The sequence below is a fragment of the Lingula anatina genome, chromosome 3, assembly GCF_051362555.1.
Source record: "Lingula anatina isolate TDL-2025a chromosome 3, LinAna3.0, whole genome shotgun sequence".
Lineage (NCBI taxonomy): Eukaryota > Metazoa > Brachiopoda > Lingulata > Lingulida > Lingulidae > Lingula > Lingula anatina.
In genome coordinates, this window is record NC_141769.1 from 19760064 (window position 1) to 19780621 (window position 20558).

The 20558-nt window shown below is 33.5% G+C and overlaps 2 protein-coding genes and 1 long non-coding RNA gene across 7 annotated transcripts; 1 reads left to right on the top strand and 2 right to left on the bottom strand.

The window, feature by feature from the left end:
* Positions 1 to 6962: 6962 nt before the first annotated feature.
* On the bottom strand, positions 6963 to 8715 carry LOC147763038 (uncharacterized). Its single transcript, XR_015333518.1, has 2 exons — positions 8069 to 8715; positions 6963 to 7960 (listed from the first exon to the last, which is right to left on the bottom strand). It is a non-coding gene; the product is annotated as an uncharacterized LOC147763038 (long non-coding RNA).
* A 2316-nt stretch (positions 8716 to 11031) lies between these two features.
* On the bottom strand, positions 11032 to 15244 carry LOC106166842 (MIT domain-containing protein 1-like). 5 transcript variants are annotated; one of them, XM_087009992.1, is made up of 8 exons: positions 15073 to 15244; positions 14831 to 14936; positions 14003 to 14209; positions 13461 to 13562; positions 13022 to 13158; positions 12176 to 12262; positions 11810 to 11916; positions 11032 to 11306 (listed from the first exon to the last, which is right to left on the bottom strand). In XM_087009992.1, the coding sequence occupies exons 3-8, from the start codon at positions 14136 to 14138 to the stop codon at positions 11144 to 11146; spliced, it is 732 nt and encodes a 243-aa protein (XP_086866118.1). In that variant the 5' UTR covers positions 14139 to 14209; positions 14831 to 14936; positions 15073 to 15244; the 3' UTR covers positions 11032 to 11143. The 5 variants fall into 5 exon arrangements, with proteins under 5 accessions (XP_086866118.1, XP_086866117.1, XP_013400958.2 ...); XM_087009991.1 differs by having other exon boundaries at positions 14765 to 14936; XM_013545504.3 differs by having other exon boundaries at positions 15069 to 15244.
* Positions 15245 to 15436: 192 nt separating this feature from the next.
* On the top strand, positions 15437 to 18468 carry LOC106166841 (spermatogenesis-associated protein 4-like). The gene is made up of 6 exons (XM_013545502.2): positions 15437 to 15605; positions 15958 to 16087; positions 16458 to 16576; positions 16962 to 17124; positions 17446 to 17635; positions 17950 to 18468. Exons 1-6 carry the CDS (start codon positions 15529 to 15531, stop codon positions 18069 to 18071), a joined length of 801 nt encoding a protein of 266 aa, XP_013400956.2. The 5' UTR covers positions 15437 to 15528; the 3' UTR covers positions 18072 to 18468.
* Positions 18469 to 20558: the final 2090 nt, after the last annotated feature.

The following is a 20558-nucleotide window of genomic DNA, read 5'->3' on the forward strand; positions in this document are numbered from 1 at the left end:
GAAGGTCGGACAGGCCACCCGATAGTTGGCTGTTACGTGTGAGTCGAAGTAGACAAAATGGCATCGACCGAAATTACCTTTTTTAGATTTGGTAGTAGGAAGCAAAGGCCTATCTTTGCTTCATTTTTTAACAATTCTGTGAAGTGTTTACAATGCTTAAATTTTCTGAGAGTACAAATAAAGACGCTGTTTATTTGATATTTGTTTTATTGATTGCTATACCAACAGAATGCATGAAATAACCTTAAATACATTTGGTAATATGCAGCATATAGGCCTATATATTCATGACTTTTTACCTTTCTACGAAGTAGGCCCAATTCACAATGCTTGAATATTTTGAGAGCATGGATAAAGACATGTTGTTAGTTTGATACGTGTTTCTGTGGTAAATTAGTGTTTCCAGCTGTGTTCTGAAAACGTAACTTTTCTTAAGCAGTTTTTTTTTTTTTGGGACTGTTTTTTTTTTTTTTTCGCCCGCTCGCACCGATTTTGGGGTCCCCAGAGGATGTCATCCATAAAAATAAAAAAGTGTGGCCTAACAGATAATCAAAAAGGTTAACTTTTAAGAATAATTGTTAGTTCGTGTATTTTCATACGCCATATAATTCTACCCAGAATAGCATCACAAACTAACCAGTTTCTCTAAATAACATACTAAAAATATGGATATGATTCTGACACTTAGTTTCCAAGTAACTGTTAGTGTTAAAAGGAGTACTACAGAAATATTTTGGAACTTTCTGCTTTGTAATTTTCAGACTATTCAAAACACAACAAACAAGAAAACATTCTTTTCAAATTTAAAACTTAACAATCAGAAAGCCATATATGAGGAGGAACCAATCTTCTCAACCAATTCTCAAAAAAGGAAAATGAGCTCAGAACCAGAAAAATTAACTGTGAGAATGAGTCTTGCATTCTAAATAATGGAATCTAAAATATTGCCTCTACAACTCAGAATTACATAATCTATAAAAATTTTGAGAACATGAATCAATATAAACAAGTGCAAGAGGTAGTCCCAAAGAATAATAATTCATGAAACTCACCAGGTCCGGTGTGAAAGGAATGCATGTCCAACAGGAGAGAAAGGCCACATGTCCTACGAACATGCATTATCTAGGATGTACTGTCCTACCCGGACCCATATTCCCAGACTAAAATAAATTTAACGGAACAAAATGTTTCTCGGTGAAATTGTAAATAACATTATCTCACTTTAAAGTTATAAATTGCATATTTTTTTTACCAGCAACACATAAACAAAGCAACATCCAGGGGCACCAATTCCCAATTTAGAAGAATAGGTCAATACTAGAACTTGGCATAGACCAAGAATGGAGAGAAAAGAACAGTGGTCGCTGAGAAATTACATGCTAATTTTCAGACTAAAAACTGCCAAAGATAAAGATGTGAAGTTTTCCTGTTTCTATCATTAGACAGTGAATGAAATAGATGAAACAATAAATGATAAATAAATAAATAAATTAATAAATAAGCTCTCTTCTGATACACCAACCACTGGTACTATTTATAAAAGATGTACCTAAATGTGATGGGATTTCCCTATAGAAATCATTAGTTGCACCTTAGCAGCAAACAATGATCTAAGGAAAAGGACTCTCACAGAAGATTAGGTTTTTTAGAGACAGGAGAACCTTCTATTCGGCAGTAAATGTAGATTTTGGATAAGAAAAAGGACCCCAGAGAAGCAATCCAGCATAAATAGATCTTTTTTATATCAAAGGGGAATCAAAACATTTAAGGGTTATATCAATCAAATTGTGCAAACAACAATGATCTTAAGGAAAGGACTCTCACAGGAAAAAGTGTTTACGCACAGATTTGGTTTTTAGAGACAAGATATTTTGGATAAGAAAAAGGATCAGATAAAAGCAATCCAACATTAATAGATCTATTTTAAAACAGAGATGAATACAAACAAGACTCACTTTTAATATTCCAACTACTAATACTATTTATGAAAGATATACCTAAATGTTATGGGACTTCCTCATAAGAATATGATCAGTGGCACCTTAGCAGCAAACAATGATCTAAAGGAAAGGACTATCACAGAAGATTTGGTTTTTAGAGACGGAAGATCCTTTTATTCGGCAGTAAATGTAGATTTTGGATAAGAAAAAGGATCATATATACATACAAGCATAAACATATATTTTTTATATCAAAGGGGAATCAAAACATTTAAGGGTTATATCAATCATGGTGTGCAAACAAAGGACTCTCACAGGAAACAAGTTTAGTCACAGATTTCGTTTTCAGAGATGGGAGAGCCTTTTATTCGGCAGTAAATGTAGATACTGGATAAGAAAAAGGATCATACAAAGGCATCCCAACATTAGACTTAATGTAAATCAGAGATGAATACAAACAAAACACTTTTCTTATATACCAACCACTGGTACTTTTTATATAAAATGTACCTAAATGTAGTGGGAATTCCATACAGAAATATGATTAGGTGCACCTTAGCAGAAATCATTAATGATATAATGAAAAGGACTCTCACAGAAAAAAAAAGGTTTTCTCATAGATCTGGTATATAGGGGTTATCAGAGGAGAAGAAAAACACGACACTTGTTATGTATATGGCAGCCACTGGTCCTATTTATAAAAGATGTACCTAAATGTGATTGGATTTCCTCATAGCAATATGATCAGTTGCACTTTACCAGCAAACAATGATCTAAAGGAAAGGACTTTCACAGAAAATTTGGTTTTTAGAGACGGAAGAGCCTTTTATTCGGCAGTAAATGTAGATTTCGGATAAGAAAAAGGATTATATATACATACAAGCATAAACAGATATTTTTTATATCAGAGGGGAATCAAAACATTTAAGGGTTATATCAATCATGGTGTGCAAACAAAGGACTCTCACAGGAAACAAGTTTAGTCACAGATTTCATTTTCAGAGATGGGAGAGCCTTTTATTCGGCAGTAAATGTAGATACTGGATAAGAAAAAGGATCATACAAAGGCAACCCAACATTAGACTTAATGTAAATCAGAGATGAATACAAACAAAACACTTTTCTTATATACCAACCACTGGTACTTTTTATATAAAATGTACCTAAATGTAGTGGGAATTCCATACAGAAATATGATTAGGTGCACCTTAGCAGAAATCATTAATGATATAATGAAAAGGACTCTCACAGAAAAAAAAAAAGGTTTTCTCATAGATCTGGTATATAGGGGTTATCAGAGGAGAATAAAAACACGACACTTGTTATGTATATGGCAGCCACTGGTCCTATTTATAAAAGATGTACCTAAATGTGATTGGATTTCCTCATAGCAATATGATCAGTTGCACTTTACCAGCAAACAATGATCTAAAGGAAAGGACTTTCACAGAAAATTTGGTTTTTAGAGACGGAAGAGCCTTTTATTCGGCAGTAAATGTAGATTTTGAATAAGAAAAAGGATTATATGAAAACAATCCAGCATAAACAGAACTTTTTTTATATCAGAGGGGAGTCAAAACATTTCACAGTTATATCAATCATGGTGTGCAAACAAAGGACTATCACAGGAAAAAAAGTATTTACTCACAGATTTGCTTTTTAGAGACGGGAGAACCTTTTATTCGGCAGTAAGTGTAGATTTTGGATAAGAAAAAGGATTATATGAAAGCAATCCAGCATAAATAGATCTTTTTTTCATATCTGAAGGGAATCAAAACATTTAAGGGTTATATCAATCATGGTGTGCACAAAAAGGACTATCACAGGAAAAAAAGTATTTACTCACAGATTTGGTTTTAAGAGACGAGAGAACCTTTTATTCGGCAGTAAGTGTAGATACTGGATAAAAAAAGGATCATACAAAGGCATCCCAACATTAGACTTAATGTAAATCAGAGATGAATACAAACAAGACACTTTTCTTATATACCAACCACTGGTTCTTTTTATATAAAATGTACCTAAATGTAGTGGGAATTCCATACAGAAATATGATTAGGTGCACCTTAGCAGAAATCATTAATGGTATAATGAAAAGGACTCTCACAGAAAAAAAAGGTTTTTTCATAGATTTGGTTTATAGGGGTTATCAGAGGAGAATAAAAACACGACACTTGTTATGTATATGGCAGCCACTGGTCCTATTTATAAAAGATGTACCTAAATGTGATTGGATTTCCTCATAGCAATATGATCAGTTGCACTTTACCAGCAAACAATGATCTAAAGGAAAGGACTCTCACAGAAAATTTGGGTTTTAGAGACGGAAGAGCCTTTTATTCGGCAGTAATATAGATTTTGGATAAGAAAAAGGATCATAAATACATTAAATCATAAACATATTTTTTTATATCAAAGGGGAAACAAAACATTCAAGGGTCATACATACATTAAAGCATAAACATATATTTTTTGTATCAAAGGGGAATCAAAACATTCAAGGGATAAGAAAAAGAATCATACAAAAGCAATCCAGCATAAATAACTTTTTTTATATCAGAGGGGAATAAAAACCTTTAAGGGTTATATTAACCATGGTGCGCAAAAAAAAAAAAAAAAAAAAAAAAAAAAGACAATGATCTAAGGGAAAGGACAGGGGAATAAAAACATTTAAGGGTTATATCAATCAATCAATAGAACAATGATCTAAGGAAAAGGACTCTCAGAGAAAAAAAGTGTTTACTCACAGATTTGGTTTTTAGAGACGGAAGAGCCTTTTATTCGGCAGTAAATGTGGATTTTGGATAAGAAAAAGGATCATACATACATTAAAGCATAAACATATATTTTTTATGTCAAAGGGGAATCAAAACATTCAAGGGTCATATCAATCATGGTGTGCAAACAACAATGATCTTAAGGAAAGGACTCTCACAGAAAAAAGTGTTTACTCTCAGATTTGGTTTTTAGAGACAAGAGAGCCTTCTATTAGGCAGTAAATGTAGATTTTGGATAAGAAAGAGGATCACAGAGAAGCAATCCAAAATATATAGAACTTTATTTATTTCAGAGGGGAATACAAACAAGACTCATTTCTAATATACCAACCACTGGTACTATTTAGAAAAGATGTACCTTAATGTGATGGGATTTCCTCATAGAAATATGATAAGTTGCACCTTAGCACTAAAAATGATCTAAGGAAAAGGACTCTCACAGAAGATTTGTTTTTTAGAGACGGAAGAGCCTTTTATTCGACAGTAAATGTAGATTTTGGATAAGAAAAAGAATCATACAAAAGCAATCCAGCATAAATAACTTTTTTATATCAGAGGGGAATAAAAACCTTTAAGGGTTATATCAACCATGGTGCGCAAAAAAAAAAAAAAAAAAAAAAAAAAAAAAAAAAAAATCTAAGGGAAAGGACTTTCACAGAAAAAAGTGTTTACTCAAAGATTTGTTTTTTTTTAGAGACGAGAGAGCCTTTTTTCGGCAGTCAACATAAATAGATCTTTTTTTTATTCAGAGGGGAATAAAAACCTTTAAGGGTTATATTAATCATAGTCTGCATACAACAATGATCTTAGGGAAAGGACTCTCACAGGAAAAAGTGTTCATTCACAGATTTGGTTTTTAGAGACGGAAGAGCCTTCTACTCGGCAGTAAATGTAGATTTTAGGATAGAAAAGGACCCTAGAGAAGCAATCCAAAATAAATAGAACTGTATTTATATCAGAGGGGAATACAAGCAAGATTTTGGATAAGAAACACAATCTGGTAAAAAATAATTCAACATAAATAGATATTTTTTGTATATCACAGGGGAATAAAAACCTTTAAGGGTTATATTAATCATAGTGTGCATACAACAATGATCTTAGGGAAAGGACTCTCACAGAAAAAAGTGTTCACTCACAGATTTGGTCTTTAGAGACGGAAGAGCCTTCTACTCGGCAGTAAATGTAGATTTTAGGATAGAAAAGGACCATAGAGAAGCAATCCAAAATAAATAGAACTGTATTTATATCAGAGGGGAATACAAGCAAGATTTTGGATAACAAACACAATCTGGTAAAAAATAATTCAACATAAATAGATATTTTTTTTGTATATCACAGGGGAATAAAAACCTTTAAGGGTTATATTAATCATAGTGTGCATACAACAATGATCTTAGGGAAAGGACTCTCACAGAAAAAAGTGTTCACTCACAGATTTGGTCTTTAGAGACGGAAGAGCCTTCTACTCGGCAGTAAATGTAGATTTTAGGATAGAAAAGGACCCTAGAGAAGCAATTCAACATATATAGAACTTTATTTATTTCAGAGGGGAATACAAGCAAGTTCTTATATACCAACCACAGGTACTATTTATAAAAGATGCACTTAAATGTGATTGGATTTCTTCATAGAAATTATCAGTTGCACCTAAGCACAAAAAAAAAAAAAAAAAAAAAAAAATCTAGGAAAAGGACTCTTACAGAGTTTTTTTTAGGGACAGAGGAGCCTATTATTCAGCAGTAAATGTAGATTTTGTTTAAGAAAAAGGATCATACAAAAGCAATCCTGCATAAATAGAACTTTTTTTATAGCACAGGGGAATAAAAACATTTAAGAGTTATATCAATCAAGGTGTGCATAGAACAATGATCTAAGGAAAAGGACTCTCACAGAAAAAAGTGCTTACTCACAGATTTGGTTTTTAGAGACGAGAGAGCCTTCTATTGCACTTGGATATATATTTTTAACTTATATTAATTTTATGTTACAATCTGCAGGACGAATGTGGTAAGGATTTAACAGAGTTGGAGGTGAGGAACAAATAGGAATATGACAAGGGAGTACCGTAAATTCAAGGACCAGCACAACAGGTCAGGGGCTGGGAGGAAGCCACCCTACAAATATGAAAAACAATTGGACAGTATCCTGGGTGATAAAGCAACCACAAGCAGCTACAGGAAAGAGATTAAAAAACACTTTGTGCAACTGTTTGCAACTTCATAAGATGGAGTCCAAAGTTGACAACAAAGAACTTGGAAATCAGTAAAGACAGTTGTGACACACAACTATTACAAAGAATATTAAATATTGACTCGAAGAACCATATTCCTAACATAGAGGTGTACAGATCCCTCCATCTCTATCATCCCTTACTCAGAAAAAAAAGTTTTCTGGGCACCATGCCCACAAATTTGACCAACCAATCTCCAAGCTTATATTTTGGATGCTTTTTGGTACATGAAGGAAGGGTAACAGTGGCAGACCAAAAGTAAAATTATATTCAATCACCATCAAGAATGATGTGTTATATACTGGTCCGCAATCAAATGATTTACATGGAATGATGATACAGAAATAACTGGTCAGAGAATGTTGCTGCTGCCATTCTGGGCAAAGTCAACGCCTGATGATGATGATGATGACTAGTTGAGAGCAATTGAAAATTACAAGGCGGTTAAGAACACTGCTAATTTTTCTGATTGCTGAGACAGGAATTCCAAAGCTAATCCAACCTGTCAAGTAATAATACCCATTTTCTTTAAAAATTGGTTCAAACTTTTGCTGTGAACATTAACAATATCAGTGCTCTGATTGCACAAAATTCATATTGCTTTGAATTCATAAGACAAAGTGCAAAATCTCAATCTGGAGTGAAATTAACAATCTCTAAAATATGTAAAATTGTTAAGATAAGAAGTTAAAATATTCATGACTTTATACTAGGCAGTAAAGTGTCAAATGGCTATGGTAATGACTCGGTCTTTGCAATGGGTTAAAATTCACAAAAAACTTTCAGGTGTACATGATTTTATAGTCACAAAATATTATATCTATGGTGATTTTACTGCAAAGAATGTATAGAGTAGCCTGCTTTTAAATTATGTTGCTACCACTCGACAAAAATGTTCCATTTTAAAAAAATTACAACTTAAAAATTACAGTATCTACATAATTCACCAATCCGTCCTATTGAAAAGATCAAGTAATTACCGTAATTCATCTTCAAAAGTAAACGGAAACCTTTCAAGTGAAAGTGAGAGCCCCGTGTGACTTAATAATTAGCCCCCGTTACACCTGGTGAAAAGATCAAGTAATTACCGTAATTCATCTTCAAAAGTAAACGGAAACCTTTCAAGTGAAAGTGAGAGCCCCGTGTGACTTAATAATTAGCCCCCGTTACACCTGGTGGCACCTGCCAGGAAAACAATTTCTGTCCCTGTGTCACAAATATGTAACAAATGAAAAGACAGCAATATTTCAAGTTTGTTAAAATGATGTATGATTTGATGTGATAACCAAATACTGTCACAGCCCCAACTTTGAAGGGGTGAGGGTGGGCAAGTACTTGTTCTCCAAGCCAGTGAATATGGGCTTAATGATAAGTCATCTTTAATTAGTTGTAGAGAAGGCCTTACTTTACATTATCTTTAAAAGATTAGGCAATGAATAATTCTAAGTAACATTTTATCTAAGTAAAAAAGATAGTTGTAGCACCATGACTTCAAAGGCTAAAATTTTATACAAACTTCATCAAAGCACCATGTGAATGCCATATCAAAATCATGCAGTCCCAGTTATCAAAAAAAAAAAAAAAAAAAAAAGATTATACTATCAAAGACTCAGAGCATTTCACCAATTTTTAACCTCATGAATATGAGTTGAATATTGTTAATGAACTTGATAAAACTGGAGAAAGGCCAGAGAGATCTTGGACTTTGGTATCTTTAGAGATTTCTGATACCAATCACTTGTTATCTTAAGACTTAAACCCATTTAAACTAGAGGATCAGAGAGGCGATACCGCCTCCAAATATTGTACCACCAGCTGGAGCAAACGCATTCGTATAGACCCCCACATACACAAAAGAAGGGTCACAGCCACCAGTCTTCTGCTTGACAAGCTGTAAAAATGCAATCAACAAGAATTTTCAAAATATGCAAAAAATATATATGCCTAAAAATGGTACAATCAAAGTTAAGTTCATCGTAAGGTAGGTCAAAAGTCAATTTCAAGGTCACAGTAAATTGCCAGTATATGACTTCCTATTCAACTTCAATAGTAACTATGGACCTGTCTCTGCCAGTTTTGGAGATAAAAGGAAACCAAAATTTGCAAAGTTCAGTTCATGGTGAAAAGTAGGTCAAAGGTCAATTTCAAGGTCACATTTAGATTGCCAATATATGACTTCCTATTCAAGTTCAATAGTAACTATGGACCTATCTCTGCCAGTTTTGGAGATAAAAGGGAAGCAAAATTTGCAAAGTTCAGTTCATGGTGAAAAGTAGGTCAAAGGTCAATTTTAAGGTCACATTAAGATTGCCAGACTTCCTAATCAACTACAATAGTAACTATGGACCTATCTCTGCCAGTTTTGGAGATAAAAGTCAAGCAAAATTTGCAAAGTTCAGTTCATGGTGAAAAGTAGGTCAAAGGTCAATTTTAAGGTCACATTTAGATTGCCAGTATATGACTTCCTATTCAACTTCAATAGTAACTATGGACCTATCTCTGCCAGTTTTGGAGATAAAAGGGAAGCAAAATTTGCAAAGTTCAGTTCATGGTGAAAAGTAGGTCAAAGGTCAATTTCAAGGTCACATATAGATTGCCAGTATATGACTTCCTATTCAAGTTCAATAGTAACTATGGACCTTTCTCTGCCAGTTTTGGAGATAAAAGGGAACCAAAATTTGCAAAGTTCAGTTCATGGTGAAAAGTAGGTCAAAGGTCAATTTCAAGGTCACATTTAGATTGCCAGTATATGACTTCATATTCAAGTTCAATAGAAACTATGGACCTATCTCTGCCAGTTTTGGAGATAAAAGGGAAGCAAAATTTGCAAAGTTCAGTTCATGGTGAAAAGTAGGTCAAAGGTCAATTTCAAGGTCACATTTAGATTGCCAATATATGACTTCCTATTCAAGTTCAATAGTAACTATGGACCTATCTCTGCCAGTTTTGGAGATAAAAGGGAAGCAAAATTTGCAAAGTTCAGTTCATGGTGAAAAGTAGGTCAAAGGTCAATTTTAAGGTCACATTTAGATTGCCAGTATATGACTTCCTATTCAACTTCAATAGTAACTATGGACCTATCTCTGCCAGTTTTGGAGATATAAAGGACTAAATGTTATAATTTTGGAGTTACCATAATGTGCTATAAATTTCCTACAGAAAATATTAATTAAAATAAAGAAAAGGTCATTTTGGTCAAAATTCTTGAAATGGGAGGTGCTCTGAAGTTCCAGATGTTCAAATTTGATGAAATAATGTCATTTTTGACCACAAGTTGTCTGCTTTGCCAAGCCTTATGTTTTATTTTTCCGGAGTTCAAAATTTATTATCCATTACCATACTGCACATTTTGCTTTCACCCCCAATATGTACTTTTTGATACAGTGTAACTCGAAAACCGTATGGAATATAAAAAAACCGAGACCACCTCCAGTGTTGGGCTTTACATGCTCTACAAAATGCAAAAGAGAATGGGTCTCTAGCATTAACGGTTCCCAAATTAGAGACAGTTTTCAGTTTCGGTATCTTATGGCCGCTACTCCCGTGAAAATGCACCGATTGACCCCAAATTCACGGAGATGAAAGATGACCTGAAGGGTAACACTTTCCAATAATATTATTGGTTAAGTCTGTGTGGTGTTTGAATAACAGGGCAAATAATTTTTTTTTCGTAAAAAAATTAATTTTTTTGAAAATTTTGGCCCGTTTGACCTTGAAATAAAGGTCAAAGGTCAAATCCAAGGGCATAATTGAAATCTACACATATGACTTTTGGAAAGCCGTCTGTAGAAATTTTTCCCATAATTCCTTCCGTAGGGTAGATAATTAGCATTTAATTTTGCCATTTTTAGACAAGGGTGCATTGCAATGAGTGCCACACCTAGACCCCAAAACCGACAAAGCCCAAATTTTACGTGGAACGAGTTGAGATTATAGGTGACCTAAATCCAAGAGATGGGTACGGGGGCCCTTACCGTCTAGGAGGAGAAGCGGTAACGGTAGCCGTCCGGCGGAGCCGGCGGAACGATCCGGACGGGACTAAAACCATGTGTACCGCCAGCGCTAACGCTGGTGGTACAATTACTTTTCTTTAGCTATTGCACTTACTGTCCGGGAAAAATAAAACAACAATTACCGGTACTAACAGGTGATATTTTCATGATTATTCAAGAAAATATCCAATTCTTATGGTGTCACACACCAACTGATTTACTGTGTTTCTTGTGGAAGATATCCACCGTGGTTTCATGGCACTGTCTTAAGTCCATATCACAGAATCCAATAACAAACTTCCCATCTGCTGCCTTGAAGTAGTCTAATCCTCGACCTATCTTGATCACCCAGCCGTTGTTCAACCTAAAAAACAGAGGTACATACATGTAATACGTAAACACTGCTTAACATTAATGGATACATATTTTATCTGTTAAATTCTATAAAATATGAACAAATATATATAAATGAGAAAAACATCAAAATCACTGAAAATGATTTAGTAATATGAACCTGATCAAGAGTAACTGTAAAAATGCACCTTTTTCAAACTGTAAAAACTGCACCTTTTTGCTCTTTATTCACCACTCCAGTTTGTTTAAGTCTGCCAAATAACATTATAATGCAGGACACATAACAAAAATATTTAAATGAGTGCCAGAAATGGCCGAGGGTTATACAAAGCACAAAATGAAAATATGAAATATATATTCAAATATCATTATCGGGAAGTATGAGACAACGCACTCTGATATTTCTTTCAGTTATGCTATTTGAAACCATATGATGGCATTTGGTCAGGTTTAGTGGCAAATATATTTGACTTCATATGTACCAGGTAACTTGAATGTGCTTCAGTGTTTTACCTGATTTCCCTGTCATGTAAGGAAGCTGAGTATGTTACTTTTAATGTCATATTATACTTTTCTAGGTTCTTGACTAGTTCTGATAACTTTTCTTCCTGACCCTTTCCCTAAAAAAAGATGGTACGTACTGTAAAATTAACGTAATGAAATGATAAAATAATTGGAGATTTTTTTTACTTCAAGACTTATGGCTTCCATCTTTGTCCCAAATTATATATTAAACATAACAACTTATAACTGTAATTCTCATTAAACAATGTAAAATTTATAACTGTGCTTCATAAAAATAAACTGTAAATATATACACCTTTACATGTAGTTAAATCACAGCATTGAATGACCCTTCCTAAGGTCCTCAATACTCACTTGTTCTTGACCAGTGGTTAAACATATTGTCTGGACTTTACTCTTGGACTTCACTATAAGTTCACAGAACCTTACAAAGTTAAGCACCTGGAAATGATAATAAGCTGCTTCTTTAAAGTCTTAGATCTATCATTCATCAATTTTCATTCTCTTTTCTTTTTTATCGTTTTTATATAAAATACTTGAATGATGGATGTGGATGGGTCAGGGGACTTAAAGTCATGACCAAGTTGGGGGCTTATACCTGGTTTATTGTCTACTGTTACTTGACTTAATTATATCCAATGCAAATGACTCGCTCATGCTGAGGTAGATACCTACATAATTAACAGTCTGTTTCCTTATCAATGTTACGGAGGTAATGCAAAAATACACCTTGTCATGTTATGAGATAATGCTGTCCCAGCAAAAATACATCAGAGTGAATTTGTTAATTCAAGCTTATGGTGTAACAGCAGTATTTTTGTGTTCAAAATTGCAATTACAAATTCAAGACCTCCCTTCCCTGAACAGCTATCAACACTTTTTAAATGCCTGTTTAATCAAAACTAAAAGCACTACATTTTGTTACTAGGGGTTCTTTTTGGGAGGCTTCTTTCTGATTTTATCAGTAAAGAAGTGATATAATGCCTTTGTTTGATGAAACATCATAATTAGGGGCTTATGTCTCACAAACATATCTATCTACATTAATATTGTACAATAAGGCAAATCAAAAAGAAAGTTTATAAATTGACTTAAGTCTGCCAATAAATGTTAAAATTGTATTCAGAGCTGATACAAATGTGGACCACAGTTTTCAATAATTTTTTATCACAATTAATTATTATATTTATTATATGTCACCTGATGATTGCTCCTGATGTAGGGATCCTCAACCTCTACCACAGTGACCTGTTCATCAAAAAATCTCCCAAACACTTTCTCATAGCTGTTACCAGTTGAGTTGTTCTCTATCTTCATCTGTTCGTGGTAACGTCCCGCTGGAAAGAGAGCAGCTTTTTTAATGAGCTTAGTTTACAAGTGGCTTACCTGATGCTCCCATGGACAGTGCTGGCAATATTTGTAAGAATGCAACATGGCTGTTAGAGCAAAGAGGACCAACTGGCAAATTAAAATATTAATGATTCTGCATATTGAAAACACTCACACAAACAAACTAACAAAAATATAATTTTTGAACCACAACCTACAAGTGACACCATTGGCGCTTAACTACAGCCATAAAAGTGCTCTAAAATTAATCTTATACAGCTACGAAGTACAACAGTTGCATTATGCACACCTTCCTTTTCTGCCTCAATATGCTGTTTAAGTTTTTCAGCTCTGTCCATGTACTCAGTTATTCTTTGTCTAAATCGCTTTTTCTTTTCTTCATCTGTGGTGGCTGAAAGCAAGTTTACAAAGATTAGCAAATTCTGTCAACATAAATGCTTGTGAACAAATTCTTGCAAGGACTGACTTCTTACAACATTACAGAAGAATTATTACAAAGTTATTACAATTATAGCAATACAGCAGACTAATGGGTGAGTATTTTCACTACTTGTCAAAACGGGTTATCTAAAGTTCGTTCTTAATAAATGTCAAATAAAAAGGGCATACTTGGTTACTTAACACTTGGCTTGTTAAAACACTTAAGAGCAAACATACAACTGGCTAGCTGACAAGTGCCTTTAATGCAATGCACCATGAGCAATATGTCTATGTCATATTTACTAGTAATTAAATTGTACCATTTTTCTTCTACACAAACTAAACCTCAATTGTTTTAATACTGGTTCCTGTATAATTTGAGAAACACTTACAGATAAATTACATATTTACCTTTAAGAACATCAAGTAATAGCTGGATCCCCTCTTGATAGCATACTAGTGACTCTGTAAAACGTTTTTCACAGTCAAGTTCAACTGCACGCTTCAAGAGACCAATAGCTGAGGTCTCGACTCCAGGAGTGGCCATTCAAAATGCTGGACTGTGGCACTTTTAACCAACCATGAAGTTTCTAGTTATTACTATATTACTAGTGCCTTCTGAAATATTATAACACACAAAATTTGTGTATTATCAAATATATATTCTTCAGTTATGTATTAAAAGGGGGGGGGGGGGTATTTGTAAAGTGCATATTTCATTAAGTGTACCCCCTTGTCAGGGCAACAGAATAACATGAATTTTCTCACCAGATAAGACACAATTTTCTGCTGTGCTCACAGTAGAGAATTGTGTCATTTGTTATCAGGTAGGTACAGTGTATGTGTTTGTGCCTGAGAAAAAGGATACACAGTATGGTAAGGGGAGGATATTTTCCTCTAATTTGTCAGGACGAGTTGCCTGCAGTAAATAGCGAGTTATACCTTTAACTAGCATGAAAATTCATGCATTAGCACTCCTATTGACGGTTCTCATATGTACTGGCTGTGACAGTCAATAATCGTCCATAGGAGTGCTAACGTATGAATTTTTGTGCTAATTTTTAACAAGAATCTTGGAGTATACATACAATCCGACTAATGAGCATTTGGCTTTGAACTTTCACATATTTTTAAAATTATTTTTTCTATTTTTCTATTTAAATCTAAACTCACCCTTCAAGAAATTAACACTTTCATGCTCTTGATATGTCTTTTCACCGTTTTTCTCTGCATGCTTACCCCAAACACCGTCTTGTAAAGTGAAGTGTCTGAATCATCAACCCAATGTCAATGAGACTAGCTGCTGCTTCTGAGTGAAATGCTTCTTTTTTCTCACAGATGTTTTCTGTATAAAAATTTAGAGTAATATTATAGCCCAGGCATCTATAACAAATGAAACTCCAAAGAAATTCCGATGAAGTAGTATTAGTAGTACCAACTTGACAAAGACGCAGAGCATAAATCGATGCAAACTCACCTACATGTACGTATTGACGACTGATTTTGTTTTACAACCACTAGTGCTTCACACACTTGAAAACACCCGGGTGATTAAGCCGAAAATATTATTTAAAGGGTGATACTTTAAATTTTTGTTCTCCCTACAATTTCCGGGTGTTGGTCTGATAGGAAGTTCAACTTATCGCGGGGAACGCTTGGCTTCGGAGTAAATGAAATCAAGTGTATTGATTAGCCAAAAAACAAAAATAATATAAAATATCGTTTATTACACATATAATAGATTAATTTAAATGCTTAATAAAATGTTTATGTTAAAAAGTACGACAAAGAGCATAACAGTCTTTATAGTTACCATTAATATGTTTCAATCAAAAGATAATTATCATTTTGTGCGGTCCTGTAAGTCGCCAATAACAACAACAGCAACACGTTTGTCATATGTCACAATTTTTGCGAGTACTGTGTCCTGTACGATCATGGCAGGTCTAGCAAGAGAAGTTGTCAGGTGGCTTCAGAGTTTAGATCTAACTTGGCAAGTAAAAACACCAAAATGGTGAGTAATTGATATTCTGACCTGGAAATCTTCTCTTAACGTCAGTATTTGGCACGGGCTTGGACACAAATTTATGCTAAATATACTATAATTTCTTGTATGTGACCATTGGGCGAGATTTTTCTCATTGATTAGTTGAATAAGCCATAATCAATATATGTGTACTGAAACCATAACAGGGAATATTTGAAATTTTATTTATGTGTTTGAACCTTAATTAATTGTTTCTAATCCAGTTGACAAACATTTTTTTTAACAACATTGAAGAGTACATGTACAGGTACATGTAGCATGTGCATACACTGATATGTACTAGTATGATCCAGTCTAATAAGTTAACTATATTTTTCAGGGATTTGTCAAATGGCTACCTAATAGCAGAGATCTTCTCTTGGTATTACCCACAAGAAATCACAATGCACTCATTCAATAATGGCACGTCACTTGATATGAAGTTGTTAAATTGGCATGTCCTTAAAAATGTAAGTAAAGAACAAATGAATGAAAATTATCACACAGATAAAATATACATGGATTTTGACATTTTTTTCTGGATTTACATTACTGTTTATGTGATTGGTCTTGTGATTTACATGTAACAAGCGATCCATCCATTTGGCAACATATACTAATGTAGGGTACAACATTAGAATCATTAATCTCATGCAACCCTCTTGTTTTTATTTATTTATTTTTACTGCTATTTGGGCATGATGTATATGAGCATGTAAAGTCACTAGAGATAGGAACAAGCAAATTTATACAATGAGTTAAATATTTGTTGAGTTTTTAACAAAAGATAATTAAAATATTTTATTCATTTATGATAAAAAACATTTAATTTTTTTCTAGTTTTTCAAAAGGCATAAGTTTGCAATTCCTGAAGAATATGTAGAAGGCACAATACACTGCAAGGAGGGAGCTGCTAAACTGCTAATAGAAAGCATATATGAAATTCTTACAAATAGACAGTAAGTGATACAATGTATATTAAATATTCACTATTTAGACATGGGTAATCAGTTGGGATAGGTGATTGTATATTTGAGTTAATTGGTACATTAACATTAACCTAAAAGTTAAGTTAAAGCAATGAAGTAATAATAATTTTGATTTTTCCCCTTACCACTACAACCATTACAATTTTGAATTTTTTTTCATTGCAAAAAATTATAATAAATAAGATAGTAAAATAAAGTTAGGGATAAAAAGAAAGGAGGAAAAAGAAAAAACAAGATTGAACAATATGCAACAATATGTGTAGACAATGACAATGATATGTGATTGAATAGATAAATTCTTAAATTTAGGGAAAAATTGATATTTTTTTCAAACTTTATTTCATTTTTCTTCAAGAGTGCGACGTTTGCCATCTGAATATGAGATTGATTTCACAGACCGACAGTATCAGGAAAAGCTTCCTATGCATGCACGCTCTACAGCATCACAAGCTGTGAAGAACAACCTTAGAATTACTGAGCTCATGGCAGATAACAGCTTTATTTTAGGACAACAAAAAGTAGGTTCATGAGGCTTAGAATGTGTATGTATTATGATAAGTGTGGATCATTGCATCTACTAGTATGCGAGAGCCATATATTAACAATATCATCTTACTATTTCAAATTAATAATTTTTCAGAAAAAATCATGAAAGTTAAGGAGTAGAAAGACCCACCACAGTGCTAGTATACTTCATTTGTGGTATTGGAGTATTTAAAATTTTGGTGCCATTATTATTAAACTACATGTGTAGTATGAAAACTACATGTAGTTTTTCAAATTCAGTTTTATATGTTTGAGTCTTTTGTGAAATATTAAGGATGTTATTATTTTTCCAGGCTCAAGAAATCATAGGGAGTCATGTGGAGCACAGGCGACAAGAAAGGTTAGAGGATCCACAACGCTTTGGTATTAAGCCAACACTAGGAGAGCGCAGCCCCCGCCGCCCTCCTCCCCCACTTCATGGAAATACTGAATTCAGTGAATTAGAGAGAGGAATTATGCATTCTAAAAAACATTCTGCAGCAAGTAAGTATTCATATTGATAAGTTTAAATTTGCGGTCTGTATATTCATATGCCATATGTGACATTAATGATTTTGTACAGAAAAAGTGTTTATTCTTGATATGAGCAGTGTATTAATCAATTACTGATGAAATGATGGAAAAAGCACAGTTAAGCTGAAATGGTTGATTGTAAAGGTTTTCATATATTAATTTGAATATTGTAAGTAAAAATACACTACATTAAAGTTTATGAATTAACAATGATGCCCTGTAGATTATAAATTATATTTATTTTCATTTTCCATTTTTAAAATGTTCAATTTTGTTTTTTCCAGGCAAGGGTAGTAATGTTTCGGCCTCTCCATCTCGAGTCCCTACAGTGCAATTTAAGGAAGTGGAGGTCAAACAACTGGGAAGACCAACACCACAGTTCAGACCAGCCTTATCTGCACAATAGGGGGCATCACTGTCTTCACTATCTGCTCAGTAAATGGCAGCTGGTTATTATCATGGGCTTGTTTTCATATAAAAAAAAATTGAAAATTCCATGACATAAAAACTTTAATTCACAATGACTGCTTCTTAATGTGGGTATTCTTTTAAACAAATCTCAAGAAAGCTTTTGTGAAGCCTGGAAAGTAAAGGGCCTAAATGGAAAGTTTAGGGTGTGCATGTTAGTAGAAAAAAATTATGTTGCCAATTATTATTTAATACATGAACTTTCAATTTATTTCTGTGTTTCATGTTCCAATACTGCAACTGTAAAAATTGTGGACCATTATTAATACAATGTTTCACTTGGATTGTGCATTTAAAAAGTATTGCATCTGGAACCAGTGTGCATGCATGTAGAATTAATAGTGCTTTTATTATGTATGTAAAATGTGGTGATATGTACATAATATATTTTTATCCAACAAAACATGTAATTTTTAGTAAAATGAAGTTTATAAAAAATGTAAAATGGTACAACAGAGACAATTTTGTTATGTTTACCGGTATATTGTGCTACAGGTACTACTAGTTACTGTAGTTCTACTCCAGTAATGTACACACTAGTGAAAGGCTTACATTCCCCCTCCCATCCCATCCAATTTATCTTTTCAAAACTCTGGTGCACCAACAACCAGACACACTTTATCAAATATACCTTAAGAAAACACATTCTTAGCTTATATTACCTGAAAAGATAAACTTTATTGGTTTATTTTCTTGAATATGCTTCAAATTTGATTCATTTGACCTATGACCCCATTTTACTACAAGTGTGGCATGATTCAGTGTTACATTGTATGTGGAAACACCGTAACACACCATCCTCCTGCCATCCAGCATAATTTTGGTAAACATGCCTTGAATTCACTTGGGAGTTGTTGTTGAAATGGCCTTTTATCTATATAGGCTATTCGTGAAAAAAATACTTTCCCGCACCAGTATTCCCTCTTTGTAAATTTGTGCATTATGCGTAAGATACAACCTACACCAATAGATCCCTGCATTGAACCATCCCCTGTATCATTACCGTATACGCGCATCATAACTCCCCACACCGAAAATCGCATCATTGCTTCCCCGCATCTTTACTCTCCTGCATACTGGTAGTTACTTCCCCGATACATTCTTCACATTACCGACATTGTTATTTATCAATATATTAAAAATAGGCCATGTAAATTGATTAGTTGGCTAACAAATCAGGAGCGGGGCTTACCCTTAATTTGAGTTTTTTTTTTTGTTTTTTTTTGCAAATGGAAAAATGCATTGGGAAGGCCTGTTTGCAAGCTAAATGGAAAAATTACAACTGGCCCCAGGGAACCCCTTGATGATGGTGCTTATAAATATATGCTTTTAAATCACCTACATGTACACTTTTGATTTAACATACTCTTTTGTATAAACATTTTTTTTTTCAATTCTGAGTCTGACTGACCATAAAATTAAGTGGCACTGCTCATTAATCTTATTTGAAATTGAAAAAGAAAAAAAAATTAAATTTGTCCAACGATCATGTTTTTTATACTGTAGTGTAATATTACACCACAGGTGCTGTTTAGTGCTGTTCATTATTTTGTGAACTGCACTTATAGAAGATATGTCAATTTCTTCCTCTTCTTTCGGTGGAATATCCATTCAATGTATCAAGTAAAATTTGCGAATTGGAAAATTTAACTGGTGAGCTGAATGCCAAAATGTGTCCAAAACTGAACAAATTTAGTCAAAGATGATATTTACAAATAGGCTTTAAAGGTGGCGCCATTGTAAACTTTTATTTGCAGTGGACAAAAAAAAGCACTCATACAACTAATTTGTGGTCAAATTATTTATATAGGAAACGTTCTGAGAAAATCCAACACAGACAACAATAGCCAGTTGAAATATATAAATATTGTGTTTAATGTTCACACGTTGCTTGCTCAGTTCATTCTAACCACATATTATATTTGTGGGGAATCCAACTCTTTTTTAATCGTAAACTAAGACAAAGATTCTTAAACTTTGTCCTTATGCAGACAATTAAGCAAGGTGGCTTAATGTACCTTTTTAGATCTTACTATATACATTAGAAAAAGGGATTATCGACAATTACCATTTCTCTAGTTCGTAATTGTGTTGCCTGTTTGTGAGTGAAAAAAAATATATATATATATATATATATATATATATATATATATATATTTTTTTTTTCTTTTTATACAATGAACAGATGTACCAGGTAAATTATTGGTGAGATGAACCTTGGTGTAATTATAAATTTACCATAATTATTAAAGCGAGAGGCATATGGATACAATCACATGTTACACAAAAGGAGCAGTTCAAACTTTCAAGAGAAGGAGAACTACAATTACATAAGAAATGGATAAGTAAATAACACAGTTACACAGGTATAAATATTGTGACTCTTGACCGTGTGCCATGTTTAGTCCCCCTGCCGAGTCACTTC